At 38.7% G+C, this 23,560-nt stretch overlaps 1 protein-coding gene across 2 annotated transcripts in view; it reads right to left on the bottom strand.

The window, feature by feature from the left end:
* SCML2 (Scm polycomb group protein like 2) overlaps nucleotides 1-23,560 on the bottom strand; it is a 74,953-nt gene that overhangs the window by 22,898 nt on the left and 28,495 nt on the right. For both annotated transcript variants that reach the window (XM_075033383.1, XM_075033384.1), the window contains 4 exons: nucleotides 19,543-19,777; nucleotides 15,359-15,447; nucleotides 13,670-13,913; nucleotides 143-393 (listed from right to left, as the gene is read on the bottom strand). In XM_075033383.1, the coding sequence (XP_074889484.1) occupies nucleotides 143-393; nucleotides 13,670-13,913; nucleotides 15,359-15,447; nucleotides 19,543-19,777 (819 nt within the window). The remainder of the gene's footprint in view (nucleotides 1-142; nucleotides 394-13,669; nucleotides 13,914-15,358; nucleotides 15,448-19,542; nucleotides 19,778-23,560) is intronic.

Here is a 23,560-nt window from a genome sequence, read left to right on the forward strand (position 1 = left end):
CTATTCTAGACTTTTTCTTGTAATCAACTGCTGAGAACAGTAAAGCCCTGAAGGCTGAAGAGAAGACAGAAAATTAAATAATTTATAAAAATCTCACTACAAAATTTTGCAATATAAAGTAAAGTAGTAGATAAGGACTAACCTTTTTTCCAGGTTTTAAACTTTTTTTCCTTGTTTTAAGATTTTCAGTATGAGAGGTGCTTTTTGTCAGGGGAATATTTTTAGGAGACCTGCCCTTCTTGGGAACTGCAGACTGTCCAGGGGGTTTGCCCCGACCTGGTTTCCTGCCCCGTTGCGCTGGTACTGGAGCAGATTTCTGTGGAGACTGCATTGAACGCCGGGTCACTTTGGAAGGGGAAGATTGGAATTTTGCACTGCTCTTTGTAATGGAAACTGAGGAAAAACAAAAACAAAAGGGAAGGGGGGGAAAACCTCAAAATGAACGATGGAAAGTAACTTTTCTAACAAAGGCTTAAAAAAAAATAAAAGTGTAGTGCACAATTTACATTGTAAAATAAATATACTTGGATATTTTGAACTCAAGTGGTTGGCATGAAACTATATAACTTCATTAAAGCCAAAGAGAGAACTCTTTATACCCATTATTTTAGAGGGATTTTGCTATGAGAAAAACATTCAAATAAAAATAATTAAAAAAGAATTAATCTACTCACCTTATAAATGCTTCCCATAATTAAATTACGATAAGATATTTATAAAGTGCCATTCATCAAGAAGGCTTTCAAAATACTTCACAAATTATACAGCCCATAATACATCTGCTCTCCTCTAAGAGCAGTTTCCATGATTACAATACATGCCAACTACTCCTAGGGAGCTACAAAGTAATTCTGAGCAGCGAAGAAAATCATCCCACTGAAGAGGAGAAACTGATGATAGGCAAAGTTATCATTAATGAGCATTTGTCTGAGATGCCAGTTTAGAAAAAACTAAAGTTCACATAACTATACCAGATTCTTCTACCTGGAGCCATCCAGACTTAAAATTTTATCTGGAAAAAGGACTTCCAAAAATCCAACACAAAGTATCATTTTTATTCATTCTTAACACTCAAGTGGTTCTCTGTTGAATCTCCCATCCTAAGACAAAACTGATCCAATATGTACATGATGTGACTGTATTATAATCTGTTGTGAAGCTGGAAGATGTAATCAGATTTCATTGAACAGAACTTCCTAGTTAACAATCTTTTCCACCCAACTTGCTCTTCTCTGAAGTAATAATGATTTTATTTTAACAATTTCCTTCACAATGGACAGATTAAAACACCAGAAAGATGCCAAACAAAACCTATGGATAAGGACATATCCTCAATGAAAAGTTGTACTGCACCAAAAGTCCCACAAATATTCTATTTTGTTGGCCTGACTGCTGGCAGGCAGACAGATGCGTAAGTTATGGAAGAGGTAAGTAGAAGATGAAAACAGGAGGTTTTGTGATATCAAACCACCCTCTTCACAAGAGGTGTGGGAAAGAAACACACAACATATTTGAAATAATTTGAAGCCTTTACACTAAAATTAGATGGCTTTCTAGTATCACACTGCCCCTACCACAGCCTTTTGCATCTTGCTGACGATGAAACTCCCGTGATTCACCCTAACCTTAAATACTATGAACTAAATGTGACACAACGTAGAAGTATTGCAGGTTAGGGTTCAAGTGGGCTTTGACTGTGTCAGTCATCAGTGCCTGATCCAAAGTGCTAACGCAGACTGCAAGTGGAGCATAGGGGGCTACTAACAGTTAATTCCCTGGATTTTTGTGCATTTGGAGTATTTCTTCTCCTAAAATATTAGTATGTTGAGGCTTTCTGGTAAGCAAATAAAACATGAAATAAAACTCAAAGATACATTTGAAATGAGATCTTGAGAAAATAACATACTTAAAGATTGAGTAACAGTTTTAATGTCTAGCTCTGAGTGATATTCACTTTAACAATCCACCACCTAGCTTTATAACTGTTACTTCAACTCTGAATTTTTATTCAGGAGTTAACTGTTATTAAGTATTTGCAATACAAAATGTCACAGTAATATGAAATACACACTGCAGACAGACATCTTATAAAATACAAGTACTACTGACACACATTTTTAAAGCTGTATAGGAGCATTTACATACATTGCTATTTGTCTGATTTGGTTGCTAATCTAATATTCCTAAATGGCAGTTCAGAAGAAATCTCTTCATTATGGCTGGCTGCAATCCTAATACATCACATACAGACATGATATCCCTAGATATTTGAGAAGGACCACGTTCTGGATATGCAAAGTGATCACTTTCCTTTTATTTATGCGTGCCCAAACTTATTTTCATAGGCAATGACAGCTTAAAATAAGATGAACAGAATTTTAACCAAATGCTGGCATAGCATTACTCTTAGGTCTCCGAATTGCTGCATGACACCTTGCATTAAGCTGTACATCTGGAAAGCAAAACAATATCAACTGTATGCTGTACAATACAATACTACATATTGCATCCTGTATTATGCTTACACCAATGTAAAATGCAGCTATTTTTATTTATTCGTGCCACACAACTATGTGTTTAACAAAACAATCATGACCTCATAAAGAAATGTTTCACAAATTCTTTGTGCCTCTGCCTATCCTGAAATCTAGCAAATGCATTTCTATGCTCAAAGACACAGCTAAGGTTAAATACACAGATAATTGCAATGTCAACAGGTTCTAGGAGCACAGGTATGAGTTTCGGGACACTGGGCAATCCCTACTCCCTTCCAGAAGGACATTTACCAGACAAAGAGTAACAATGCAAACAGCTCCAACCACTTCAGGCTGCCCTCTTGAACCACAAACATCAAATACCCTTATCTCAGCATCTTCCTACCTGTATACGCCAGAGGACCAAATATTAGCAGCATTTACCATTAAGGGGGGGGGTAAGGTCCCATTTGGTATTTTTTTTCTTCTGCCTAGGGCTGAAGTTGCTTTTTTCAATAGGCAGAACTGCAACAAAGCCCATGCTGCCCAGGCAGCTTCCCAGAGATAGCAGCAAATGAGGAGGCTGCTATTTGCATTTGTTGATTTAAGAGAGGATGGGGGGAGCGCAAGGGAGTGGGAGACTGCTAAAGTAATTCCCATATTGTCTGCAGGCTGTATTGACAGTGATCATCAGTCACCTGCTCATACTTCCTTCACCCCGGCCTTCAGAGGGAGACCAAAGGTTACGCTGGGTCACAGGATCTGGAGGGAAATGAAAAGACATGCAAAATCAAGCTGCCAACCCACTGCATCTGTAGACAGAGTTATCCCCACTAGGCCACATGTTCCAAAAACTAAGACGTTTTAATAGTCTCATGAGAACTTGTTAAAATATAACGATGAAGAGAATAGAGAGGAAAAACGCCAAGCTCTGCTTGCAATTACTGCAGTATTTAGCTGGGATATTTACAACCAAAAAAGCACATTTGCCTTTTCAGGATGCTGCTTTGCATCACAAAGGCCTTCTCATTTGCACAAACAAAATCAAGCATTTGTGTCATGTTGCTCCTCTACACAAATATTCACTGCTCCAGTTTCAGGAGTGGGATGCATTGCACAGCATTCTTTCCCAAGTCTCTTATTTAGACCCAAAAACTGTACCGGCATCCTCAAAAACTGAGGAGCAGAGATCATGCTATGCAAACATACTTTACCATCGTAATGTTAGCAACTAAACGGCGTTTTCAAAGTTCACAGAGCTCTAGTTATACTGTCACATTAGCGAGGGCTATAGGTGACTACCTTCATGCAACACTCAAACAGTTTTCACATATTTCAATTACTGCTTATTCAAAATATTCTCTTTTTTTTTCCCCAAACTGTTCTGTTAGAATCCCAACACCTATAAACTTTGTATCTAATATGTAAGAGAAACCCCAAATCCAATCTTGGAACACACAGCCTAAAGATGCATTGCCACAACTCAGTCCTCACTCACACAAGCAGATCCATTGGAGTCGACCAAGCTCATTTGCATGAGAAGGACATGAAAGATTAGACTTCAAATGGAGGGCCAAATTCTGCTTGTAGAAGCAGAAAGACTGCCCAGACCCATACAGGACTGCAAAATTTGACCCCAGAATGTTATCCCCAAGATGTCTTGCCAGAATAAGTCAGATATTTAATACAACCGTGAAATCTGAAGCTACTTGACAGTGACACCTCCAGCACTTGGGAAGGGGATGGGACAGATGGACAGCTCAGAAGCCTGAATTCTCATGCAATTCTAATTAGTAAAATTCCCTCAAATCATCCACAGTGACGGCTTCACTCCATGTTTTTATGGAAAGTGAGGGGAAAAAAAGGTTCAGATTTGTAATATTTAAACATTAGAAATCTATCATTCAGTTAGTATTACAGAGCAGCAATTACAAGACAAGACTTTAAAAAGCCGAAGTGAAATTACATGAAGCAAGGCAGGGGCCCATTTTGCCGTACGTTCTGGGAACACAGCATTGCTACCTTAGGTGAAGGTGCCAATTAGGACAGTAAAAACAGTAATTCAGTGTTTAAACCAGCATTTCTTTCAAGACAGAAACAGTTCTATTTGTACTGCATTACTGTTCCTATGCCCCCACTGAGACACAAGCTGAATGTTCTTTTGAGAATATAAAAACCTGGCCCTCCTCTCATTTGCAGATAAAAAAAATAAGGTGAAGAGATTTAGCAACTTACCTTAAATCCATGTGAGCATTCCACAGCAGAAGTAATGGAAACATACCTCCTGAGTTCTAGCCCGGGATTTTAACTATAAAATTAACCTTCTTTAATACAGTAAGTTATTATCATGATAGTTTTGACAACCGGCAAAGGAGGTGAAAAAGATTAGCAATTTTTCAGAACAGCTTACTGCCAAAGATTATAAAAATTTATGTCCTTATGCCTCAATTAAACAAGAGAGCCATATAAAAAAAGCGTAAGTGTCTGTAATACGTGCCACCTCTTTCTATCTGTGTTTGGATTACTTAGGGTTAAGAGGCAGCTGTGAGATACTAATTGATATGTTGCTATGATACAAAATCAGTTATAAGTCATCATTTTGCTATCTAAAAAGCAAAAAGAAGAAAAAAAAACTCTTGCTATCTTCTGTGAAAAATCCTAGCCTTCCTTTCACAGCCCTGAAAGGTGAAACCAAGGGCTCTGACCAACATAAGACAAAACTGGAGGAAAGGAAAGCATTTCTTCCCTAGTGACTTCCCCAGGCGGCATTGTGGCACCTTCGGTCCCTCACCTCCACCCCCAGTCTCCCACATTTTCAAGAGCTAGGCAAGCCAGCACCTACGGAACAGACCTGTGAAAATACTAATTAAGCTCCATCAAAACCCACTGCTAACCAAATTAACACACATCGCTTCCAAAAAAACAACTTTTAATAGCCAGCCAGGGCAGGGGGCCTGCGAGAATGGGGGGTACAAGCAAAACAAAAGACAGACTCCTGGAAAGATCTCTCCAGTTAATCTCCAGAAACCAAGAACTGTGAAAAGCAGCTTCTCATCTCACCCTTCAACAAAGCATTACCATTGCAACCACACTAGTGAAAAAAACCCCCCACTTTATTTTGTTGCTAAGCTGAGAAGGAAGAGAGCAAGTAAATACCCAATAAACTATCAAAGCAGCACAAACTTGACTTACCTGAAGACAGTTTTAGGTGTGCTGCTGATGAATGTGTTATTAAGCCTGGCAAAGCCTAGCCCTACACATCAGGTAAGAGTTTTAACATCCTGATTCTTCACCCCATCATTACTGATTCTGCCCAGGTTTTGCCATTATTTTTCCCCAAATAGCATCAGCAGGATGAAAGGTGCACCCAAAATGAAACAATAAAATGCAACAAGCTTCAAGGGAAGAAAAAAGAAACACAGAGCATGCTTAGTGCAATGCCACAATTTGTTTTGTCTCAATATCTGAATGACAGCACTGATATTCTAACCATAGCTGTGCTGGTTTTGGCTGGGATAGAGTTAATTTTCTTCACAGTAGCTGGTATGGGGCTACTTTTTGGATTTGTGTGGGAAACAGTGTTGATAACACAGGGATGTGTTAGTTATTGCTGAGCAGTGCTTACAGAGTCAAGGGCTGTTCTGCTTCTCACCCCACCCCACCAGCGAGCAGGCTGGGGGGGGGGGCACAAGGCTCTGGGGGGGGACACAGCCAGGACAGCTGACCCCCACTGACCCAAGGGATATTCCAGACCGTATGATGCCATGCTCAGCAATAAAAGCTGGGAGGGAAGAAGGGGGGGGGGGGCGTTCAGTGTGATGGTATTTTGTCTTCCCAAGTCACCATTACATGTGATGCAGCCCTGATTTCCTGGAGATGGCTGAACACCTGCCTGCTGATGGGAAGTGGTGAATGAATTCCTTGTTTTGCTTTGCTTGCACTCGCGGCTTTTGTTTTACCTATCAAATTGTCTTTATCTCAGCCCACGAGTTTTCTCGCTTTTACTCTTCCAATTCTCTCCCTCATCCCACTGGGGGGGAGTGAGTGAGCGGCTGTGCAGGGCTTAGCTGCCAACTGGGGTTAAACCATGACAATAGCTTGTATGTACTAACACAGATTTGGAAAAAATCCACTCAATCCCATCCACTAATTGGGCAACACAACCACTGTTGACATTAGTATCCACAAGACCTGAACAAGAGCAAACAAAAAAAATATTTTGCATGTAACAGTCAAAAATACATGTGTTGGAGTACTTCCAACTTAAAAAAAAAAAAATCACAACTACCTTATAAATAAACATGGTAAGATGGTGAGGAAACCAGACTTACAGTAAGGTCACAGCTTTGGGAAAGGCAAAACCTTTATTTTTCCTTAAGTGATTACTGCTCTGTAGCAGCACCATCCAGGCCTTGCTGCAAGATGCCAAGAAACATTAATACCAAATAAAAAAAGCTTAACATGTGAGAGAATGTGGCAAATCAGATTTTAGCCTGAAGCACTGAGGAGTTTTTCATGCACAATTCTGAAGACAGCATAAATCTGCTTACTGTATGTGCCTGATTTAACTACTGTGACCTGCTCTTGAAAAGAAGCTGGCTGCACGAAGAGAAAAATGAAACCTCCAGCAGTATGAAATTGTACCATTTCAGCATTTGGGTTTTTTCTTTAATGAAACTTAAGAATTACCATGCTTATCTGATTTTTTTTTGGCTACTTTAAACAACGCGGAGTCTTTTCACAGATCTAACTGTAGCTCTGTCTAAAGTTTCAACACTTCTTTTGTTTCATCTGCAAACATACAAAGAAGTAATTAGGTTTATATTGATGTTGCACATTTGCGTACAACTCAGCTGAAAATATAGCACAGCTATTTTGGCGTAATTTCATTATCAATAACAGAGAAGTGTATCTCCAGCAGCTAGCTTGGAAAAATCTGCACAAAGTAAGCATTGAGAACACATCTGAAAATTAAATAAAACTAAACTAAGAAATCATAAAACAGACAAGTAAGATACTTTTTAATCTCTGCTTGAGCCTGTACTACTCTTATTGCTGCAGACAGCTTTTGAAGGAGACCTTTAACATCACAGGCTGATTAGTGTAATGAAGGAAGATTGCTCTCACTGACAATAAATGCACTGAATTTGGAGAAAAGCAATGAGGGGACACACAACGCAGAAAAGGGGAGAAACAGAGGGGAAGGAGGGAAGGAGGGAAGGAGGGAAGGAGGGAAGGAGGGAAGGAGGGAAGGAGGGAAGGAGGGAAGGAGGGAAGGAGGGAAGGAGGGAAGGAGGGAAGGAGGGAAGGAGGGAAGGAGGGAAGGAGGGAAGGAGGGAAGGGGACAAAGGATAAAAGCTACAGAGTATCACTGGTTTTATTTAGATTACTACATCATCTTCCTTTTGTCACCCAAATTCTCTCCTGTACAGCACAGAGAGCAGTTCCTGCTTCATGAGTTCTTGCATCACCTTTATCCATCAAATATCCAGCTTCTTAAGACAGTGGGGATCAAAGATGTATAGAAACTGATACCCCTCCAGACGCTCTTCACATCTAAATGACAGATACTACTTTATACTGAAATCAATCTTTGCAGGTGAAACCACTTATTTCCCACATGGCTTGTCCCCAGTTGTTCTTTTGTTTTCTCTCTTTTATGGAAAAGGTTTTACTCCTATTATAAATAAAAAGGTGGGTTGCCTAAGTAACTGTCATTTACATGTAATGACTAAACAGTAAAATGATTTTATATAGGAAAAGCAAACAGAAACTGCTCTGACAATCTCCAGTCATCTGCCCTCTACTTCAATCATAAGCCTCAGATACAACTAGCTAAGTGCAATACAAGAATATTCTGAGGCATAGTAACAGCCTTCTATTATCCAATTGAGTAAAATAAAAATTACAATCTATGGTGGTTAAATTGAAAAGTGTAGTATGGTTGGCCTAGAAAAAGAGTTAACAGAAAAACATCCAAAAGATATCAAACTTAAAAAGCCTTTTTAATGCATATCAAAAGCAGAAGTAATATAGACCCAACAGACGATCAAATTTCAGAATGAGCAAACGCAGAAGATAGAACTAAAGTAACAAGATGGAATGTTTTTCTGTGTTCATACTCACTCCAAGGAAGCTCATCACATTGGTTCCCATATGAGAACCCCTCTTCGCAGGGATTTGAAACAAGTTCCCTCATGTGAAGTACCAGTAGTAGAGGTCAGGAAACAGAGACAAAACAAGCTGTAGAGAGCTGGCAAGACATACAGCACTTAGGAATTTTAAGGAAACTAAAGGATGAAATGTCAAACCTACTGATGGTGCTGTGCAAGTTTGTCCCTAAAACTGCCTCAAGTACAGAGACTTAAAAAAGGTGGTTAATGCGATGCCAACACTCTAGTCAGAAAGGTATGGACAGGACACCTAATGTTTGTACTCGCCAAGTTGCTAAGAACTCTCGTACAGAACAGAGGCAGTGAACCCAAAGATAAATACAATGTGTTGGGGGAGGACCAATCATAGCTTTTGTAGAGAAAAGTCACATCTCACAAATCTATTATTAATTTTATTTTTTTTTTAAGGAGTCAATAAGCAAGTAGACAATGGAAAGTCAATTGATAAGTCTGTGGATTTGTGCTTGACAAGATCTCACACCACAGTCTCTTAAAAAAATCCTTAGCTGGCAATGGGTATGAGGGAACATCCTCATGATCCTTCTCAAGAATTTCTTGGAATGTACCAAACAGTGGCCAGGAATAAGCAGACATGTTTCCACAGTCGAGAGAGGACTCTAGAGAAATCCTGATGAGATCTCTGCTTGGGCTTGTGCCATTCAATTCACATATGATCTAGGACAAGAGTAAAGCGTGAGACGGTAACAACTGCTGAACAATTATTTGAGTCAGTAAAGATGTATAAATAGATCTTGCAAAGCTGAGCAGTTGCTCAGCAGAGGAAGTAACAGATGAAATTCAGCATCAAGCAATTCAAAATAATCCAGCTTCTGTGATCAATGACAGGCTATTAGCTGATGTATACAAAAATGACATCTTAGAATTAAAATAAGTATTTCTATTACAGTATTAGTTCATTGCCCGGTAGAAGTCCAAAAATCCCAAATACCAATTCATGAATAATTATAGAAGGAACAGAAAACAAAACAGAAACCACCACTATGTCACTAAGTCCTCTTTGCACTTCTGGGTCCAGTGGCTCAAAAATGCCATAGCTGAAATGGAAACAGTACAGAAGAACAAGGGTGATCAGAGGAATTAAACTGATCCCATAACAACGAAAACCAAACCAGGACAGGATTTTACAAGTTTGGAATACAGATAGCTGAGGGAAGCTAGAATATAGGTCTACAAAATCGTGATGGATATGAAGAAGGTAATTAGGGAATGACTATTTACTGTCTCTTCCTGTACAAGTACTGGAAGTACAAGAAGCTATTTCGGTAGAAGAACACAAGGAAAACAAATGGAACTACCAGCAAGACAAAAAGAGATCTCCTTTTCCACAGAACATATACTCAAGTACAGAACTCCTTACTACAGCATGTTGTAGGTGCTAGAAGTTCAGATAGCTCAAAAATATAACTGAACAAAATAGATCAAGCTCCTCCAGGAGGTTCTCAGCATAAAAGCATTATTCTGGGCTTGGGAGGTGCTAGGTTGTAGATGGCCAGATATTAGGAATACTTCCGCAAACCTCTTTCCTATGTGCTTATGCTTTTCTTCAGACATCTGCTTTCAGCCATTGCTGGAGAAAGCCTGCTAGAGCAGATGGTCCTTCAGACTGATCCAGCATAGACATTAGCATGCCAACTTCTTTCACCAGCTCTAACTTTACAACGATGCTCCTGAGTGACAAGTCATCTCTAAAAGCACCTAAATGACCAAGAGACACAGAGAAAACTATCTCCTGCATCCTTAAAATATTAACCTTGGGCTAGCAGGCCAAGCCAACATCAAGCACTGTTGTCAAACCATACATAACATAAATTACTAGTATCAGAGATATTTCTAAGGAAACAAACTACAATATTAGCTAAGCACAGCTTCTGCTAGTGTAAATATTGAACACTACATTTCATACCACTGTATGCACACGCTGACACCCAGCCAGGTCCACTTAAGTCACATTTTCTGATAAGGACCAAAGACAAAACATCAACACAAAGATTAAGGCCTGAATGCTAAAAACAGTTGGTCCAAACCAACTTTTCACCTACCTTCTACATTTTATCTTCTATTAATTGTGTCATAGTTCCTTAGCTTATCTGTCTAAAACCAATGTGAGTTGCAGCAGATACAGCTATAAAGACTAAATTTACCACATAATCTGATCTGAATAAATTCACCCATATGTAAAAAGCCTGTGTTTAAACTGTTCTTAAAAACCTCCCATGACAGAGGTCCTACATTCTCTCTGGGCATCCTAAACGGCTAAGAGAGTAAACAGCTGAAATAAAATCTTCCCTAATTTTTGTATCGCCTCCCTTCTGCATTTCATCTCTCTTTCAAAAGGCTAAATTAGACCCTAAAATAGAAGTCTCATGGCACAAATTGTTGTCCTAGGTATGGATGAAATTTAAAGCATCCTTTATCGCTGTCATACTTAGATTGCAGGATATTGGTTTTGCTTGTTAACCAAAAACTGAGGGTTTTTTTTTTTTTCAGTCCTTTAACTAGTGATTTAACATATTTAAATGCTTTCAGGAAAGGTAGTTACAAAAAACAAGAATACTTTTCATCATATTCACTCTGAAATCTAAGCCACACACAGTCAATTATTTTCACTTTCTATTGCAGTAATTCAAGGCAGAAATACTAAACTAACCCGCAAGAAAAAAGTCCAGGCCAGAATAATACTATAATATTTCAAGTGAATCCCTACAATATAGTATCTGTCATACTTTCTCCCTTAACAGGAATAGTCAATGTTAATGTGACTTAATGAAGAATCCTGACAACATTATCATATTTCTGAATTGAAATGACTTGATTATACTCTCCTTGAAGCTATTATTTACATCTTAATAAAGGACTATCATTACAGTTCTCTAATGGCTCAAAAGCGATCAAATAACAGTGAAAAAACACAACCTGAGAGCAAAAAAGATTTCATCCAGCTACATAAATTTGACAAGTGTGTATAATATGAACAAACAGCACATAAAAATTAAGTGCATGAAGCAAAATTGAAAGAAATTCTTTATGCTCAGAACAGGGAAGAAGGGAGCACACACTATTTTAATAAAACCACAGTTAACTTGGGCTCACTTTTAGAATTAAAAATAATGAAATCCCCAGCCTGCACCTCTCCACCCTCAGTTTCTATCAAATGTCAAAAATTTTCAGTTTTGACTACAAGTCTGTAAGAACCTTGTTTCAGGTTTTATTAATGCCTAAAGTGTTATTGTTTTTCATAACAAAGCAACAGAATCCAGAAAAATACCTGGGTAGAGGTGTTTCAATTCTTCAGCAATTTTGAACATACTCAAGAATTTTGTTTGTTTTATTACCTGAACAACTGGAATACATCATCAACTTTACTAAATAATTGTTAAAAAACTCCTTGATCTCTATCAAGCACTAATCAGGCAAGAAAAACTCTGAACTTATTATCTCAAAATACTGCTGGTTTTCCAGCAGTGAAACTGGAGTAGACTAAACAATTTAATACTTCTTTCCAGAAGATGGAATTGGACTCAGCAATCTAAACTGCCACAAAAATATCTTCTAAAAATTTTATGCCACTTATTTACATAGCCCCTTTTGCAGAAAGCCATTTTATTTCACCACAATTAATGTCATTAGCTTACCATAATAACACATCTCATTCATGATTTCTCAAGACAAGGTCAACCTTCTGACGAAGCTGAGGAAGACAGTTTACAGATTGGGCGCACAGAAACATTAAGACTGAGGTCAGCTTGGTCCCTATTAGATGACTTCTGACCGAATATAGATTGTCCTCACCTGACTTCCCCTTGCCTTCTCACTGCAGGTTTGTATTGGCAGATCATCCTGCATCTGCCAGGCCAGCCACACACATAGTTGTTCCCTTACTGAAATCCGCTAAAACAGACTAAACTAGATTACAGGTACTATGACCATTGGCAGTAACTGCAGACAGTAACTACAAACAGGTAGGTGTGGGCAAGGATGCAGAGGTACCCTTATCTAATTTCAGTTAGATTTTCCACACAGTTCTTGACCTGCTGGCAAAAGATTGAGAAAAACAATGGGGATGGAGAGGGCAGGAAATGACTGATTCCTTGCCTTCTTGCTTCTGTTCCTTTGGTACTTCCAGTGAGAGTTCTGTGATACTGGTCTACTCATTCCTTACTCACCTAAAGCCAGCTGTGAAAATGCTCACCATAAGAACAAACTATTCTGGTCAACAATATTAAAATAATTAATTAAAATACCATTCCCCTCTTTAAAAACCTCTCTTCCTGTCAAATTTGAAGGGAGTGAGGATAGAAGAGCCCAAACAGTTTGACAGAAAAGCCTTACTACAGAAACATGACAGGAGGTCCCCAGAGTAGCAGAGGGATTACATTCAGGGATATCCCTCTTTATTCCATCTCCCTTCTTTCTAAGGTAGATAGCTGTACATTATAAAGCACACTGGCCATTGAAGGGACTTTATAACCCTATGTACAAACATCCTTAAAGGCATGAGGATGATAAAACATTCAGAATAGGCAGCCTCAAAACAGAATTTTTTGAGTATGATGGAAGAAACACTAAATATATATTTTAAAGCTCCAACTGTCACAGAAGCAAAGACTACTTTACTTTCTTAGCAGTTAGCTTAATATTAAGTGCTGCTGCAGCCAATATATTAGTATCATTAAACAGGAGCATTTAACTATCTATAATACAAACAGCAAATCTAGTTTAAGTCCAAGATTCTTCACAAGCACACAAAAATTAAAGATTATCAAAAGCCCTCCCAGCAATATTAAATAAAACATGTTCCCAGAGTTACTATGAACAGACAAAAATTGTTTCCCAGAAACTATCCTATTAGCTTTAAACTACATAAAGAAAATTTAACATTTCATCCTCATCAGCTACTCATAAATCAAATCTTCAGTCTTATCTGCATACACGCAGCTTGTTTTTAAAATTCTGCTGTAATTGAGGGGAAAAATAATTAAGCAGTATCATTGGTCATCTTACCATTGTTCCCTGGTGGTTGTAATGCATCTCCTGTCAAGCTACACCATCCAACTGGGAAAATATCTCGAGAATCACATCTGCACCAATAGTCAAATGCTCCTCTCCAGCCATCAAATGTAACAAAAACTTCATCTCCTTTAACATCTCCAATGGTTGCTGGGCAAATCAAGTATGGGTTCTTTCTATCTATAGCTTCAAGTTTCATTCCAACTTTAAAACAGTTTGGCACAGGTTTTGGCGGCTCCTGCAAAAGTAAGAGTGGTAGAATATTTGTATTTCTGTGGCCTCTTAAAAAAAGAATAATAAAAAAACCCCTCTATTTTTCTTCAACACCCTTACTTCTCATACTCACTGCTCTCAAAAAGTTATAGTAGACATTCAAGGAAACTTACTTGTATTTCAGATTTGCTTTTGCTCTTCTGTATTATAAAAATCCAGATTCTGTTCCTACAAACACAGCTGGGATAATTAGCAAATTCTCCACGACAGAAAGGCCTTGCTAAAAGTATTTACATAAGCAATAGGTTGCACCCAATACATTATGTCTGGGCAGCAAGACAGTGAAGACACTAAAATGAAATTATTACATGCTAATAAAGAAGAGGAGGTTTTCAGGGAATGGGTATTTCTGGGGACTGATAACTGTCTGCTAAAAGCTTCACCTCCCAGTTAATTCATGAAAAATTCATTACCATTGGACATTATTTATAGGCCTCTGTTAACTCAGTTGGCCCTAGACCAATTTGAAGTGGACAAAAGAAAAACAAAAATTGAGTCAATGTGACCAGCATAGGTGTACCCCCACAGCAGGAGTTGTGACCCGATGGAACCTGAATTACTACCTCAGCCTCAGGAACCTCATTATCCAAAAGCCATCTCAGATGTACTGGTAGGCTAGCACAGGGAAGCGTGGCTCATCATGCCTCAGAAAATTTATACTACCTTATATTAAAAAAAAAAAAAAAATTACATAAAGTTAACACACAAGCAATGCGATTACAGGTCTGAACCGAAGTGTTTGATTTGCTGACATACGTGTCAACATCACTCTCAGTATCAAAAATGAAGGCACTCAATTAACAGCAGGGTTTTAACACCTCGACAAAAAAACTGAACTAACAAGTCATTTTAGTATTACTGTGGTTTTTATATAATTTTTCACATTTCACAGTAACTTACTCAAGAGTCATATCTAAAACACTGAACAGCTTTTTCTGCTATTTTCAACTACTTCCTAACTACATTTTAAATGATGAGTACGCGCCCAATGAAAACGTTTTAACAAAACCTTTCCAGGCACCACTGTATTCCAATGGCTCTTATTCCCCACTAAATTTTTTTTTTACTCCTGTGCACAATCACATGAATATGATACTGTTAAGAAATGTGATATGCATTGTATCTTAAATCCACGAGACACAAAAAATGAGCTAACATAATTTTTCTAAATAACAGACCACACTTTAAAGTCTCAACTCAGGAAGAGAGATGCCCATCTCAATGGACTAGAAGCAGATCATTTCCTGTCTAGCTTTGTAGCTTGCCAGTCCAGTTCAAAGTAATTTTAAATAACAGTCTTGCCTTCCTGTGCTGCAGACAACAGGGTAATAGCTTGACATCCTCATTAAAAAAATGTAACCATGGACCAGTCAATGGAAAGTTGTTTACTAGCAGTCCCTTTCTTCTTACCTTCTTAAAGAATGCTGCGGGTGCCATTTCAGCTCCATTGAGAGTTCTTAAGAGAAACATTGGCCAAGAAGATGCATTCATCTGGAACCCTGAGTAACAAACAAACAAATAGCCCTACTTTCAGTTTGTAAAATAAAATTGGAGGAGAAGGATATAAAGTCTGTTTTACTAATGCCTCATTCCCTCTGTTTTGGACTTGGCCAAAATAAAAGTAGCCAAGAAGGAATAAACAGGGTCGCTGTCGGTACAGAAAGCCGTGCAATGCATTTCCATTAAGTGACTTGCCTGCAGAATCAGTCATCCTAATTTGTGATACTACAGATAAACATCTAGGACTTAAAACATCCAAGTTTATTACAGAAGATCATAAGGCTGTCCCACACAGTCCCTGGTCCAGTGGAACTTTCCCATCAAAAGCGCCTAGCTTACTTTTCAGGTCTGCTTTTTGGTCTCATTCTAAACCAACATCCTCTGCTCCAGTTTCTCTCATTTACTGAGGAGATATCTTTCTATTTTTGAGACTCTTGTAATTCTTTCACCAGACCACAGACAAAAAAAGAACAATTGGTTTCTTCTCCCTCCCCCATTAAAATAAATTAATAAATAGCCTTTAAAAACCAAACACATAAGATAAGAAAAAAATACAATTATTTTAATAAAAGAATGTATCATATTGGAAAACAGAAACTGGAAGATGTTTCTACTTTAATATTCTTCATTAACAAGTGAATAAAAAGCACAAACAATAATCAGATTTCTTTAGATGAACCTTATTCAAGCAGAACAAAGGTTTGGCTGAAAACATTCTTATTCCAGATAATCTTCCCTCAGAATCAACTACTTCCCAGTTAAAAAAGGAACAAAACAAAACAGAACAAATCCTGTTGCTTTCTGCGCTTTCCAAATGGATGTTTCAAAGGAATGAGTAAGATAACAGACAGAGTGGACATTTTTTCTACGTCTTTAGCAGTTATATGTCTGGCACAGTTCTACAGAAAAACAGACATAACAGAGCAAATCAGAAGTTTTTCCACAAAGCAAATCAGAATCTGCCAGGAACTGATGAGTTACCTCATAACTCAGCCTTGACAATTCTCTTAAAAAAAAAGTAACTAGAAAGGTGGAAAATACCTGCAATTCTTGATCAGTTAAATCATAAAGTCATCTAAAATTGGATTATATGTTATAATCGTTCTTTAACTAGTAGCTTTAAGCTGTCTTCAGTTGAATAAACAGGTTTCAAGTTGGAACTACCCATGCAACACCTAAATGAATACAAAACTCATATTTGATAAATGGTGTCATAATTTGGGGGCTGCTGAGCTGATTACCAGTCCTGGTTTGATATCAGAGTCTTTATGCAACCTAAACATGTGTGGTTACTGAAAATCAATATTCCTAACCAGCTAGCCCAGAAAAGACATATACAAGGAGTGACAACTAAACAACAGTTTCAATTAATTTCATTTGGCCTTTAAGTTGTCCTGGTAAAACCAGAGAAAATTTTATCCTCAACGTAATTTTTTGAGAACATTGAGGTCTCAACAACAAAAAAGCTCACCTATGAAAAAACAGAGGCTGGAACAGGAACCCTTTGCTACATTAACCACTTTATCAAAACCCTTATATAACAGGCATAATTAAACCTATATAAAAATCAGGTAGGAGGGACTATTTTAGCTAGTTATTATGATAGAACCAGAACATTAGTATCCAGAAGGTTCCCCACTACTCAGAAAAAAAAATATAATCAGTTGCTTAAATGTCTAACAGGAGGTAATTACACACCCAATTAGCTCCCAGCTTTGCCCAGGAACAGGATGCTGTAAAACTGCCAAAAAGGCTTTTTCAAAAATTTAGCTAGGTATGCCAGAATGTTTGATTGCTGGAATTTAGCCTACCTCTAGAAAAATCTAGGGCAGGAGGGACAAAATAATGGCACTTGCATTCTTCTCTGAATAACCAGCAATTGTTAGGAGGACAGGTAAACTTACATGCCTGGGTGCAGGGAAACAGCTGCTTGCTAGGTTCTGTACTACAAGCAGCCTGATCGAAAAGGAGTAAGAAACAGTATCCAAAGAGAAGGCATCAACCTTTCTACTGATGATCATGGAAAGTTTCTCTTCTTAATGGACCAACTGCCCCATTATACATAATCAGAGTTGTTTTATTCATCAGACTGGTTTAGAAACTCATTTTAAAAAGCACTATGCTCCTGAACTGAAACCATATATTTAAAACCGTACTTATGTGTAGCTGAAGCAATCAATATACTCTTCTCTATTACAACCCTCTTTCATAATGGTATCACTGCATTCATTCTACATGGTTATACCAAGAACTTCAGAGAGGTTAAACTGAGTAACTTCTCAAAAAAAAAAAATTTAGAATCTTTTCCCCCTGGTGTCAAGAATTTCAAGTGCTTTTATTCAATACCTCTATATATCCACAGGAAAGAAGGAAAAAAAGCCCTTCTGGGCTCAAACTGTATCTATCTCTCCCAAATAACATTTTTCTAGAGTGGCACGCTGGTTGCATTGCTTTGCTTGTGTTTCTGAAGCAGCACAACAGCACAAAAATCTACCCTTCTAATCTATGTGAAGTGTCTTAATGGTTATGTCAACTGCACCTGCGTCTGTCTGCCTCTCTACAAGCAAGTCAAGTTTCATACTGTAGCGAATGGATACTTTTCACCTCACCTTTCAAACAGAACTGAAAGTTGTTAGCAAATACAGATGACAAGTTTTTTGAGAAGCTACTAAGAGAAAGCATACCTAACTTCACTAAACCTCTGATGAGAAATCTGTTGGAGTTAGTGATGACACCAAACCAGAAGTAGGTTCATAACCATAAGATGGGAAACCAGCAGTAACCAATTTCTGCTTACAGTTTGTTTCTTATATTAAGAACATTATTTTTTGTCTCGTTTAAAAATTACAGAAGGTAACAGGATAATGGGGCTGGGGGGGTATTGCTGTTGTGGGAGCTTTGGGGGGTGATGGTTTAAGATAAATTTTGGTCATTATTTTTCCTCCTTTTTAAAAGTAGAACTATTTTCAGGCCAAATTGAAAAAAATGTGTTTCTTTAAAGATTTCCACACCTAGAAGTTTAATCTATAACAAAAATGGTACAAGAATGCAGATCTAAATATACAGGTTAATCACAGTAAAGAAAGGTGATATCACACTTTACTACCCCTAGTAGTTAGTCAAAATGACCTCTGACTATTCATCATATAGCAAGGAATTCCTCTGTACAGTTCCCCATCTAATAAACTTCTTCAATAAAACTAAGCCCAAGCACTATTTCTCAGTTTGAGGAGACACATAACCTTGTCACCCGTATTGCTCGTGGAAGGCAAAAGAAATACTGCCTACTATTTCTAAGCACAGGAAAGCTACACCTTGTTCATGAGCATTCCTTGTGCTCACAAACTAGTCATGACAAACTGATCAGACATCCCCCAACACGTGTCGCTTTGAGGAGATGAGAATCACATACAACATAAGCTTGCAGTTTGCTAAAGCTCTGGAGTGCTATTTTTCCTGCTTCAGAGCGGAATGCTGCAATACCGCCGTTAACCCATCCTATGCTGCCTTTCCCAGACCACAACCAGTTTGCTCAGTGCCCAAGGAAACATCAGACTGTCTGAACTGATGCACCTCCTGCAGCCCTGCGGAGCGCTTCACACATTCGTTACCAGTAAGCACCTTCTGGTGGGCCACTCAGATTTACCGAGGAGGAAAAAGGCAAGTCAACTTTCCCCAGTTTTTACAAAGGTCTCCTAAAAGGAGCACACACAGCATCAAGCAAAACATTGTATCCATATGCACTGGTAAGACAAGGTGTGTGTGAGGTAACATTTATAGAATGAGTGGGCACCTGACAGTGTATCTCATCATTAAGAAAGCTGTCAGACACTTCCATTTCATATTAAAGGACTATTTTGAAAAAATAACAGAACTCAAAACTAATTATTCTGCTCATTCTTATGTCAAAAGAATCCAAAAAAGAAGAAAAAGCCACAAATCACTTAGCCTGAATTAGTTTGCTTACCTCTTTTTCAATTAAATAATGGATTGGTGAAATGTTAGTACCATTGAAATTGCCCAAACAGAAAGGTAAAATGGACTTAATGAAAGCAATACTCCACACACATTAGTTCAGAAGCTTTGTTTCTTACCAAGTGGAGGCTGGAGCATGCCCCCTTTCTTTTCACAGGTCCCGATGGGCTGTATGTCCGCGGAATCCACAAGCCTCCAAAAATCATTTTTGTTGTCACTTCCATCCAGCCGCAGCCTTAGCCGGGCACCAGTGATTCCAATTACTGTAGCTATGCAAACCGAGGTAACATTGCGAGGATCATGGGCTTCCAGTTTCATGCCAACTTTGAAATCATTCGTAGGTGGAATTCTAGACTACAATAAAAGGTAAAAGACTTTTTCTTATTGTTGTAGTACTGCTAAATTTACCAGCCAGTTCAATATACAGCTTTCATTCATCCAAACATATCCTATAAATGGTAAATATAAAGAAGCCTTTGAACTTTGAGTGTTTAACAACAAGTCAAGATACTTGATGTTCCTACTGCATAAACATGACTGATTTCTAAAAAGATAAGCATGCTAAGAAGGGTAACAAGGGAATCCTGACAAAGATATGAACATGAAGATGGGGGAACAGTGATTAATACTTGAAGTGAATGGAAAACAAGTACATTAGGAAACATGAAATTCAACTCAAAAAAAACCCAAATCAACCCACACCCCCCCCCCCCCAAGATTTATTAGCTTTCAATTCAAATGAAATAATTATTCTCATTATAGGAATATCTTGGAAATGTAAACAAAATTTGGACCCTACTGCACTAGGCACTACAAAAGCTCAAGGCAAGAAAGAGTTTCTGCATCAAAAAAAAAAAGCTTACAATACAAAGAAAGAAGGCAGAAAAAGGAGTTAGTGTTAACTGCATTTTACAGAAAGAAAACAGACAGTCCTGAAGTCACATAAAAGGTCTGTGCTAAGACAAAAATTGCAGCTTGTGCTTATTCACAGAAAACTGAATATACACATACAATTAAATGCCAATTTAATTAGCACAGGGAAAAGGAACATTTTGAATGCAACTTGGTCTGAGCAGAACTTTCTGTCACAAGCTAAAGATGAACAAAAGAGAAGAATAATATTTTTTACTCATGTATCAATACACTACTGGCAGAGACTGACTGGATCACAGTCTGATTACTTGCCTACTGTAGTACTGCAGGCAATATCATCTGATGACATTCAAAACTGGGATTGAATGCCTCTCACTATTCTCTTTAGATGTCTCCTCATTTTCCAGCCTAAATTTATTAATGGAAATTTTTGCCAACAGTATCATTTAACTTTAATTCTTTTTGCACCTTTGCAAATAACAACAAAATCTACAGTGTATTTACAGGGGACAACCCCACCCTTTCTCAGTACTCTTTCAACAAGTTAAATAAGCCAAGCACTGAAGTTTCTCTTAGGAGAGGATGACTATTCTCCTACCACCCTGGCAGCCCTTTCCTGCAACTCAAGTACAAAGCTGCTCTTGAAGACAGACATAGAGGACTGTAGGCAGCCTTCCCCATGATATTTAAACCCAGTAGTACCCCATACAGACTAACACAATCTGAATCCTAATACAGGAGGCAGGTAGAAAAACCAAAACCATTGGCATTCACGTTTGCAAGACTCCTGTGTCCCTTCTCCTGGCCGCCTAACCAGGTCAGGTAGGGATCCCATAGTAAGCAGATGAGGGTGCACTTATCTGTCCGGGTATGCAGGAAAAGGCTGAAGAAATCTGCAACCGCAAAAAGTATTAGTGACATATTGTCTCCACCACATTTAATTGTTTAGAATACATCGTGCTCTACTTGCTATGGTGTCCAGGTACACTATTGACAGCACACCCTAGATCAATGGCAGGAGCCCTGGAGGAGCCCAAGCCCAAAACCCAAAGAATTGAGCAATATTCAGTGAACACTGAGTGTAGCATCTGCCAATGCTGCATTCAGACAGCAGGCTGTCTGAAAGGGGAGCCTGAGCATATTAAATTTAAAGGGCAATTAAATTTCAGGATATTGCTTGTCAAGCTGTTATTTTCTACAACCATGAAAGGCAACTGAAATTGAGAAATTGGGGAGTTTGTTTATTTGTTTGTAGAAAAGTTTAGCTTGTTTAAATACCAACAACTCAAGGCATTCTACTAAAAAGGTAGCTCTTCCATGCCAGCCCATCCTTACAGCAAAACAACAAAACCTGCTCAGTAGCAGCCTCATTTTAAGGTCTGTTCAAACCACAAGGGACTGAGCTTTTTTATTTAAAATTTTCAACTGCTCGGAAAAAAAGTTTCAGGGTGAGAGAAAGGTATGGGGGATGCATCAAAATTTTAAGTAGTAATTATAAACAACTCAGAGCAACAGATAAAATACTTTAATCAATTTCCATTAGCTGTCTGTGCCTGTATCTTAATTCATGGCAGAGGCTTTAATTTATTGCTCCCCAGGTTATTTTTAATTACTACAAAATTTAAACTCTGTAGAACTCCCACAGGTCACAAATTCTGGATATAATTGTCAAATTATGCTTCTCTCTGCTATTTGTTTTGTGGCTGGCCACAGCAATATATTTCTTTGCATTACACAGAGTGATAGGAACACGTACAATTCATGTGTAACCCAATGTGCTGGTTTTGGCTGGGATAGAGTTAATTTTCTTCACAGTAGCTGGTATGGGGCTACTTTTTGGATTTGTGTGGGAAACAGTGTTGATAACACAGGGATGTTTTTGTTATTGCTGAGCAGTGCTTACAGAGTCAAGGGCTGTTCTGCTTCTCACCCCACCCCACCAGCGAGCAGGCTGGGGGTGCACAAAGCTCTGGGAGGGGACACAGCCGGGACAGCTGACCCCCACTGACCCAAGGGATATTCCAGACTATACGACGTCATGCTCAGCATATAAAGCTGGGGAAAGGAGAAGGAAGGGGGGGACGTTCAGAGTGATGGCGTTTTGTCTTCCTAAGTCACCATTACACGTGATGCAGCCCTGATTTCCTGGAGATGGCTGAACACCTGCCTGCCGATGGGAAGCAGTGTGAGGCTTTTGCTTTACCTATTAAACTGTCTTTACCTCAAGTTTTCTCACTTTCACCCTTCTGATTCACTCCCCAATCCCACCAGGGGGAGTGAGCAAGGGGCTGGGTGGTACTTATTTGCCAGCTGGGGTTAAACCACGACACCCAATAAAAGTCAAGTTAGTTCTACAGAAAGCTCAAGTACTTTAGTTTCTGAAATCTGCAAACATCATGTAGTGAAAGGAGCTACCTCTGCACTAATTAACACTGCATATAACTTTCTACCTAAAGGTCTTAGGAAAAAAATGGCAGTCTGCATATGTAAATTGTTTTGAAATTTGCTATGCACAGAAATTAAAGCTCTTCTTTCCAACCCACACACTCCTTAAACAATTCAGGTCACTCAGATTTATCTCTCCCAGTCATGTATGTCACTTAAGCATCTTTATTTAAGGTGTTACTCAGTTTTCAGTTTGAACCTCTTGAGCATTAGGAGGGAAGAGGAAGATGCAAGAAAGGCACGAGGAAAGGCTTCTGAGCAGCTTTCTGCAGCAGCTACATCTCGAGAGCATACACTCTGGTCATGGTGGTCTCTGGTCTGTGAATATGGAATTAACCTCAGAATGATCTAGGGATACGCTACTGCCCTCTGCCTCTACCCAGGCAGAGTTTGAGGTCTCTGCCTTGAGCTGGTATCCACTATGAAAAACACACACTGTAGAATTAATTTCTGAAGGTCCACTCAGACAGAGCTATAGCCACTGCTATACTTGGCCATCTGTCATTGAAAGCAGAATGTGAGGGGCTCTTTGTCCTTTATCCTCATCTGCAAAGAGCAAGCTGAGATTGAAGATCTGCTGCAAGGAAATGGTACTACCTGCATTTCTCTCTCCCTATTCTCCATTCTTGCAACTATTTCAGATTCACTGAGTGACAGTTCCTCTCCTCCTCAGACTATTCCATTCATGTTGCTTTTTGCTTGGTCCCCGCTGGAGGCCAGTATCATTTGCAGTACCATCAGACTACCAAGAAACCCTAGAAGATACCTTTCTGAACATGCCCAATCCACTAAACTAGACATGCACCGCTTGTCACACCT

Source organism: Buteo buteo, chromosome 8 (assembly GCF_964188355.1).
Source record: "Buteo buteo chromosome 8, bButBut1.hap1.1, whole genome shotgun sequence".
Lineage (NCBI taxonomy): Eukaryota > Metazoa > Chordata > Aves > Accipitriformes > Accipitridae > Buteo > Buteo buteo.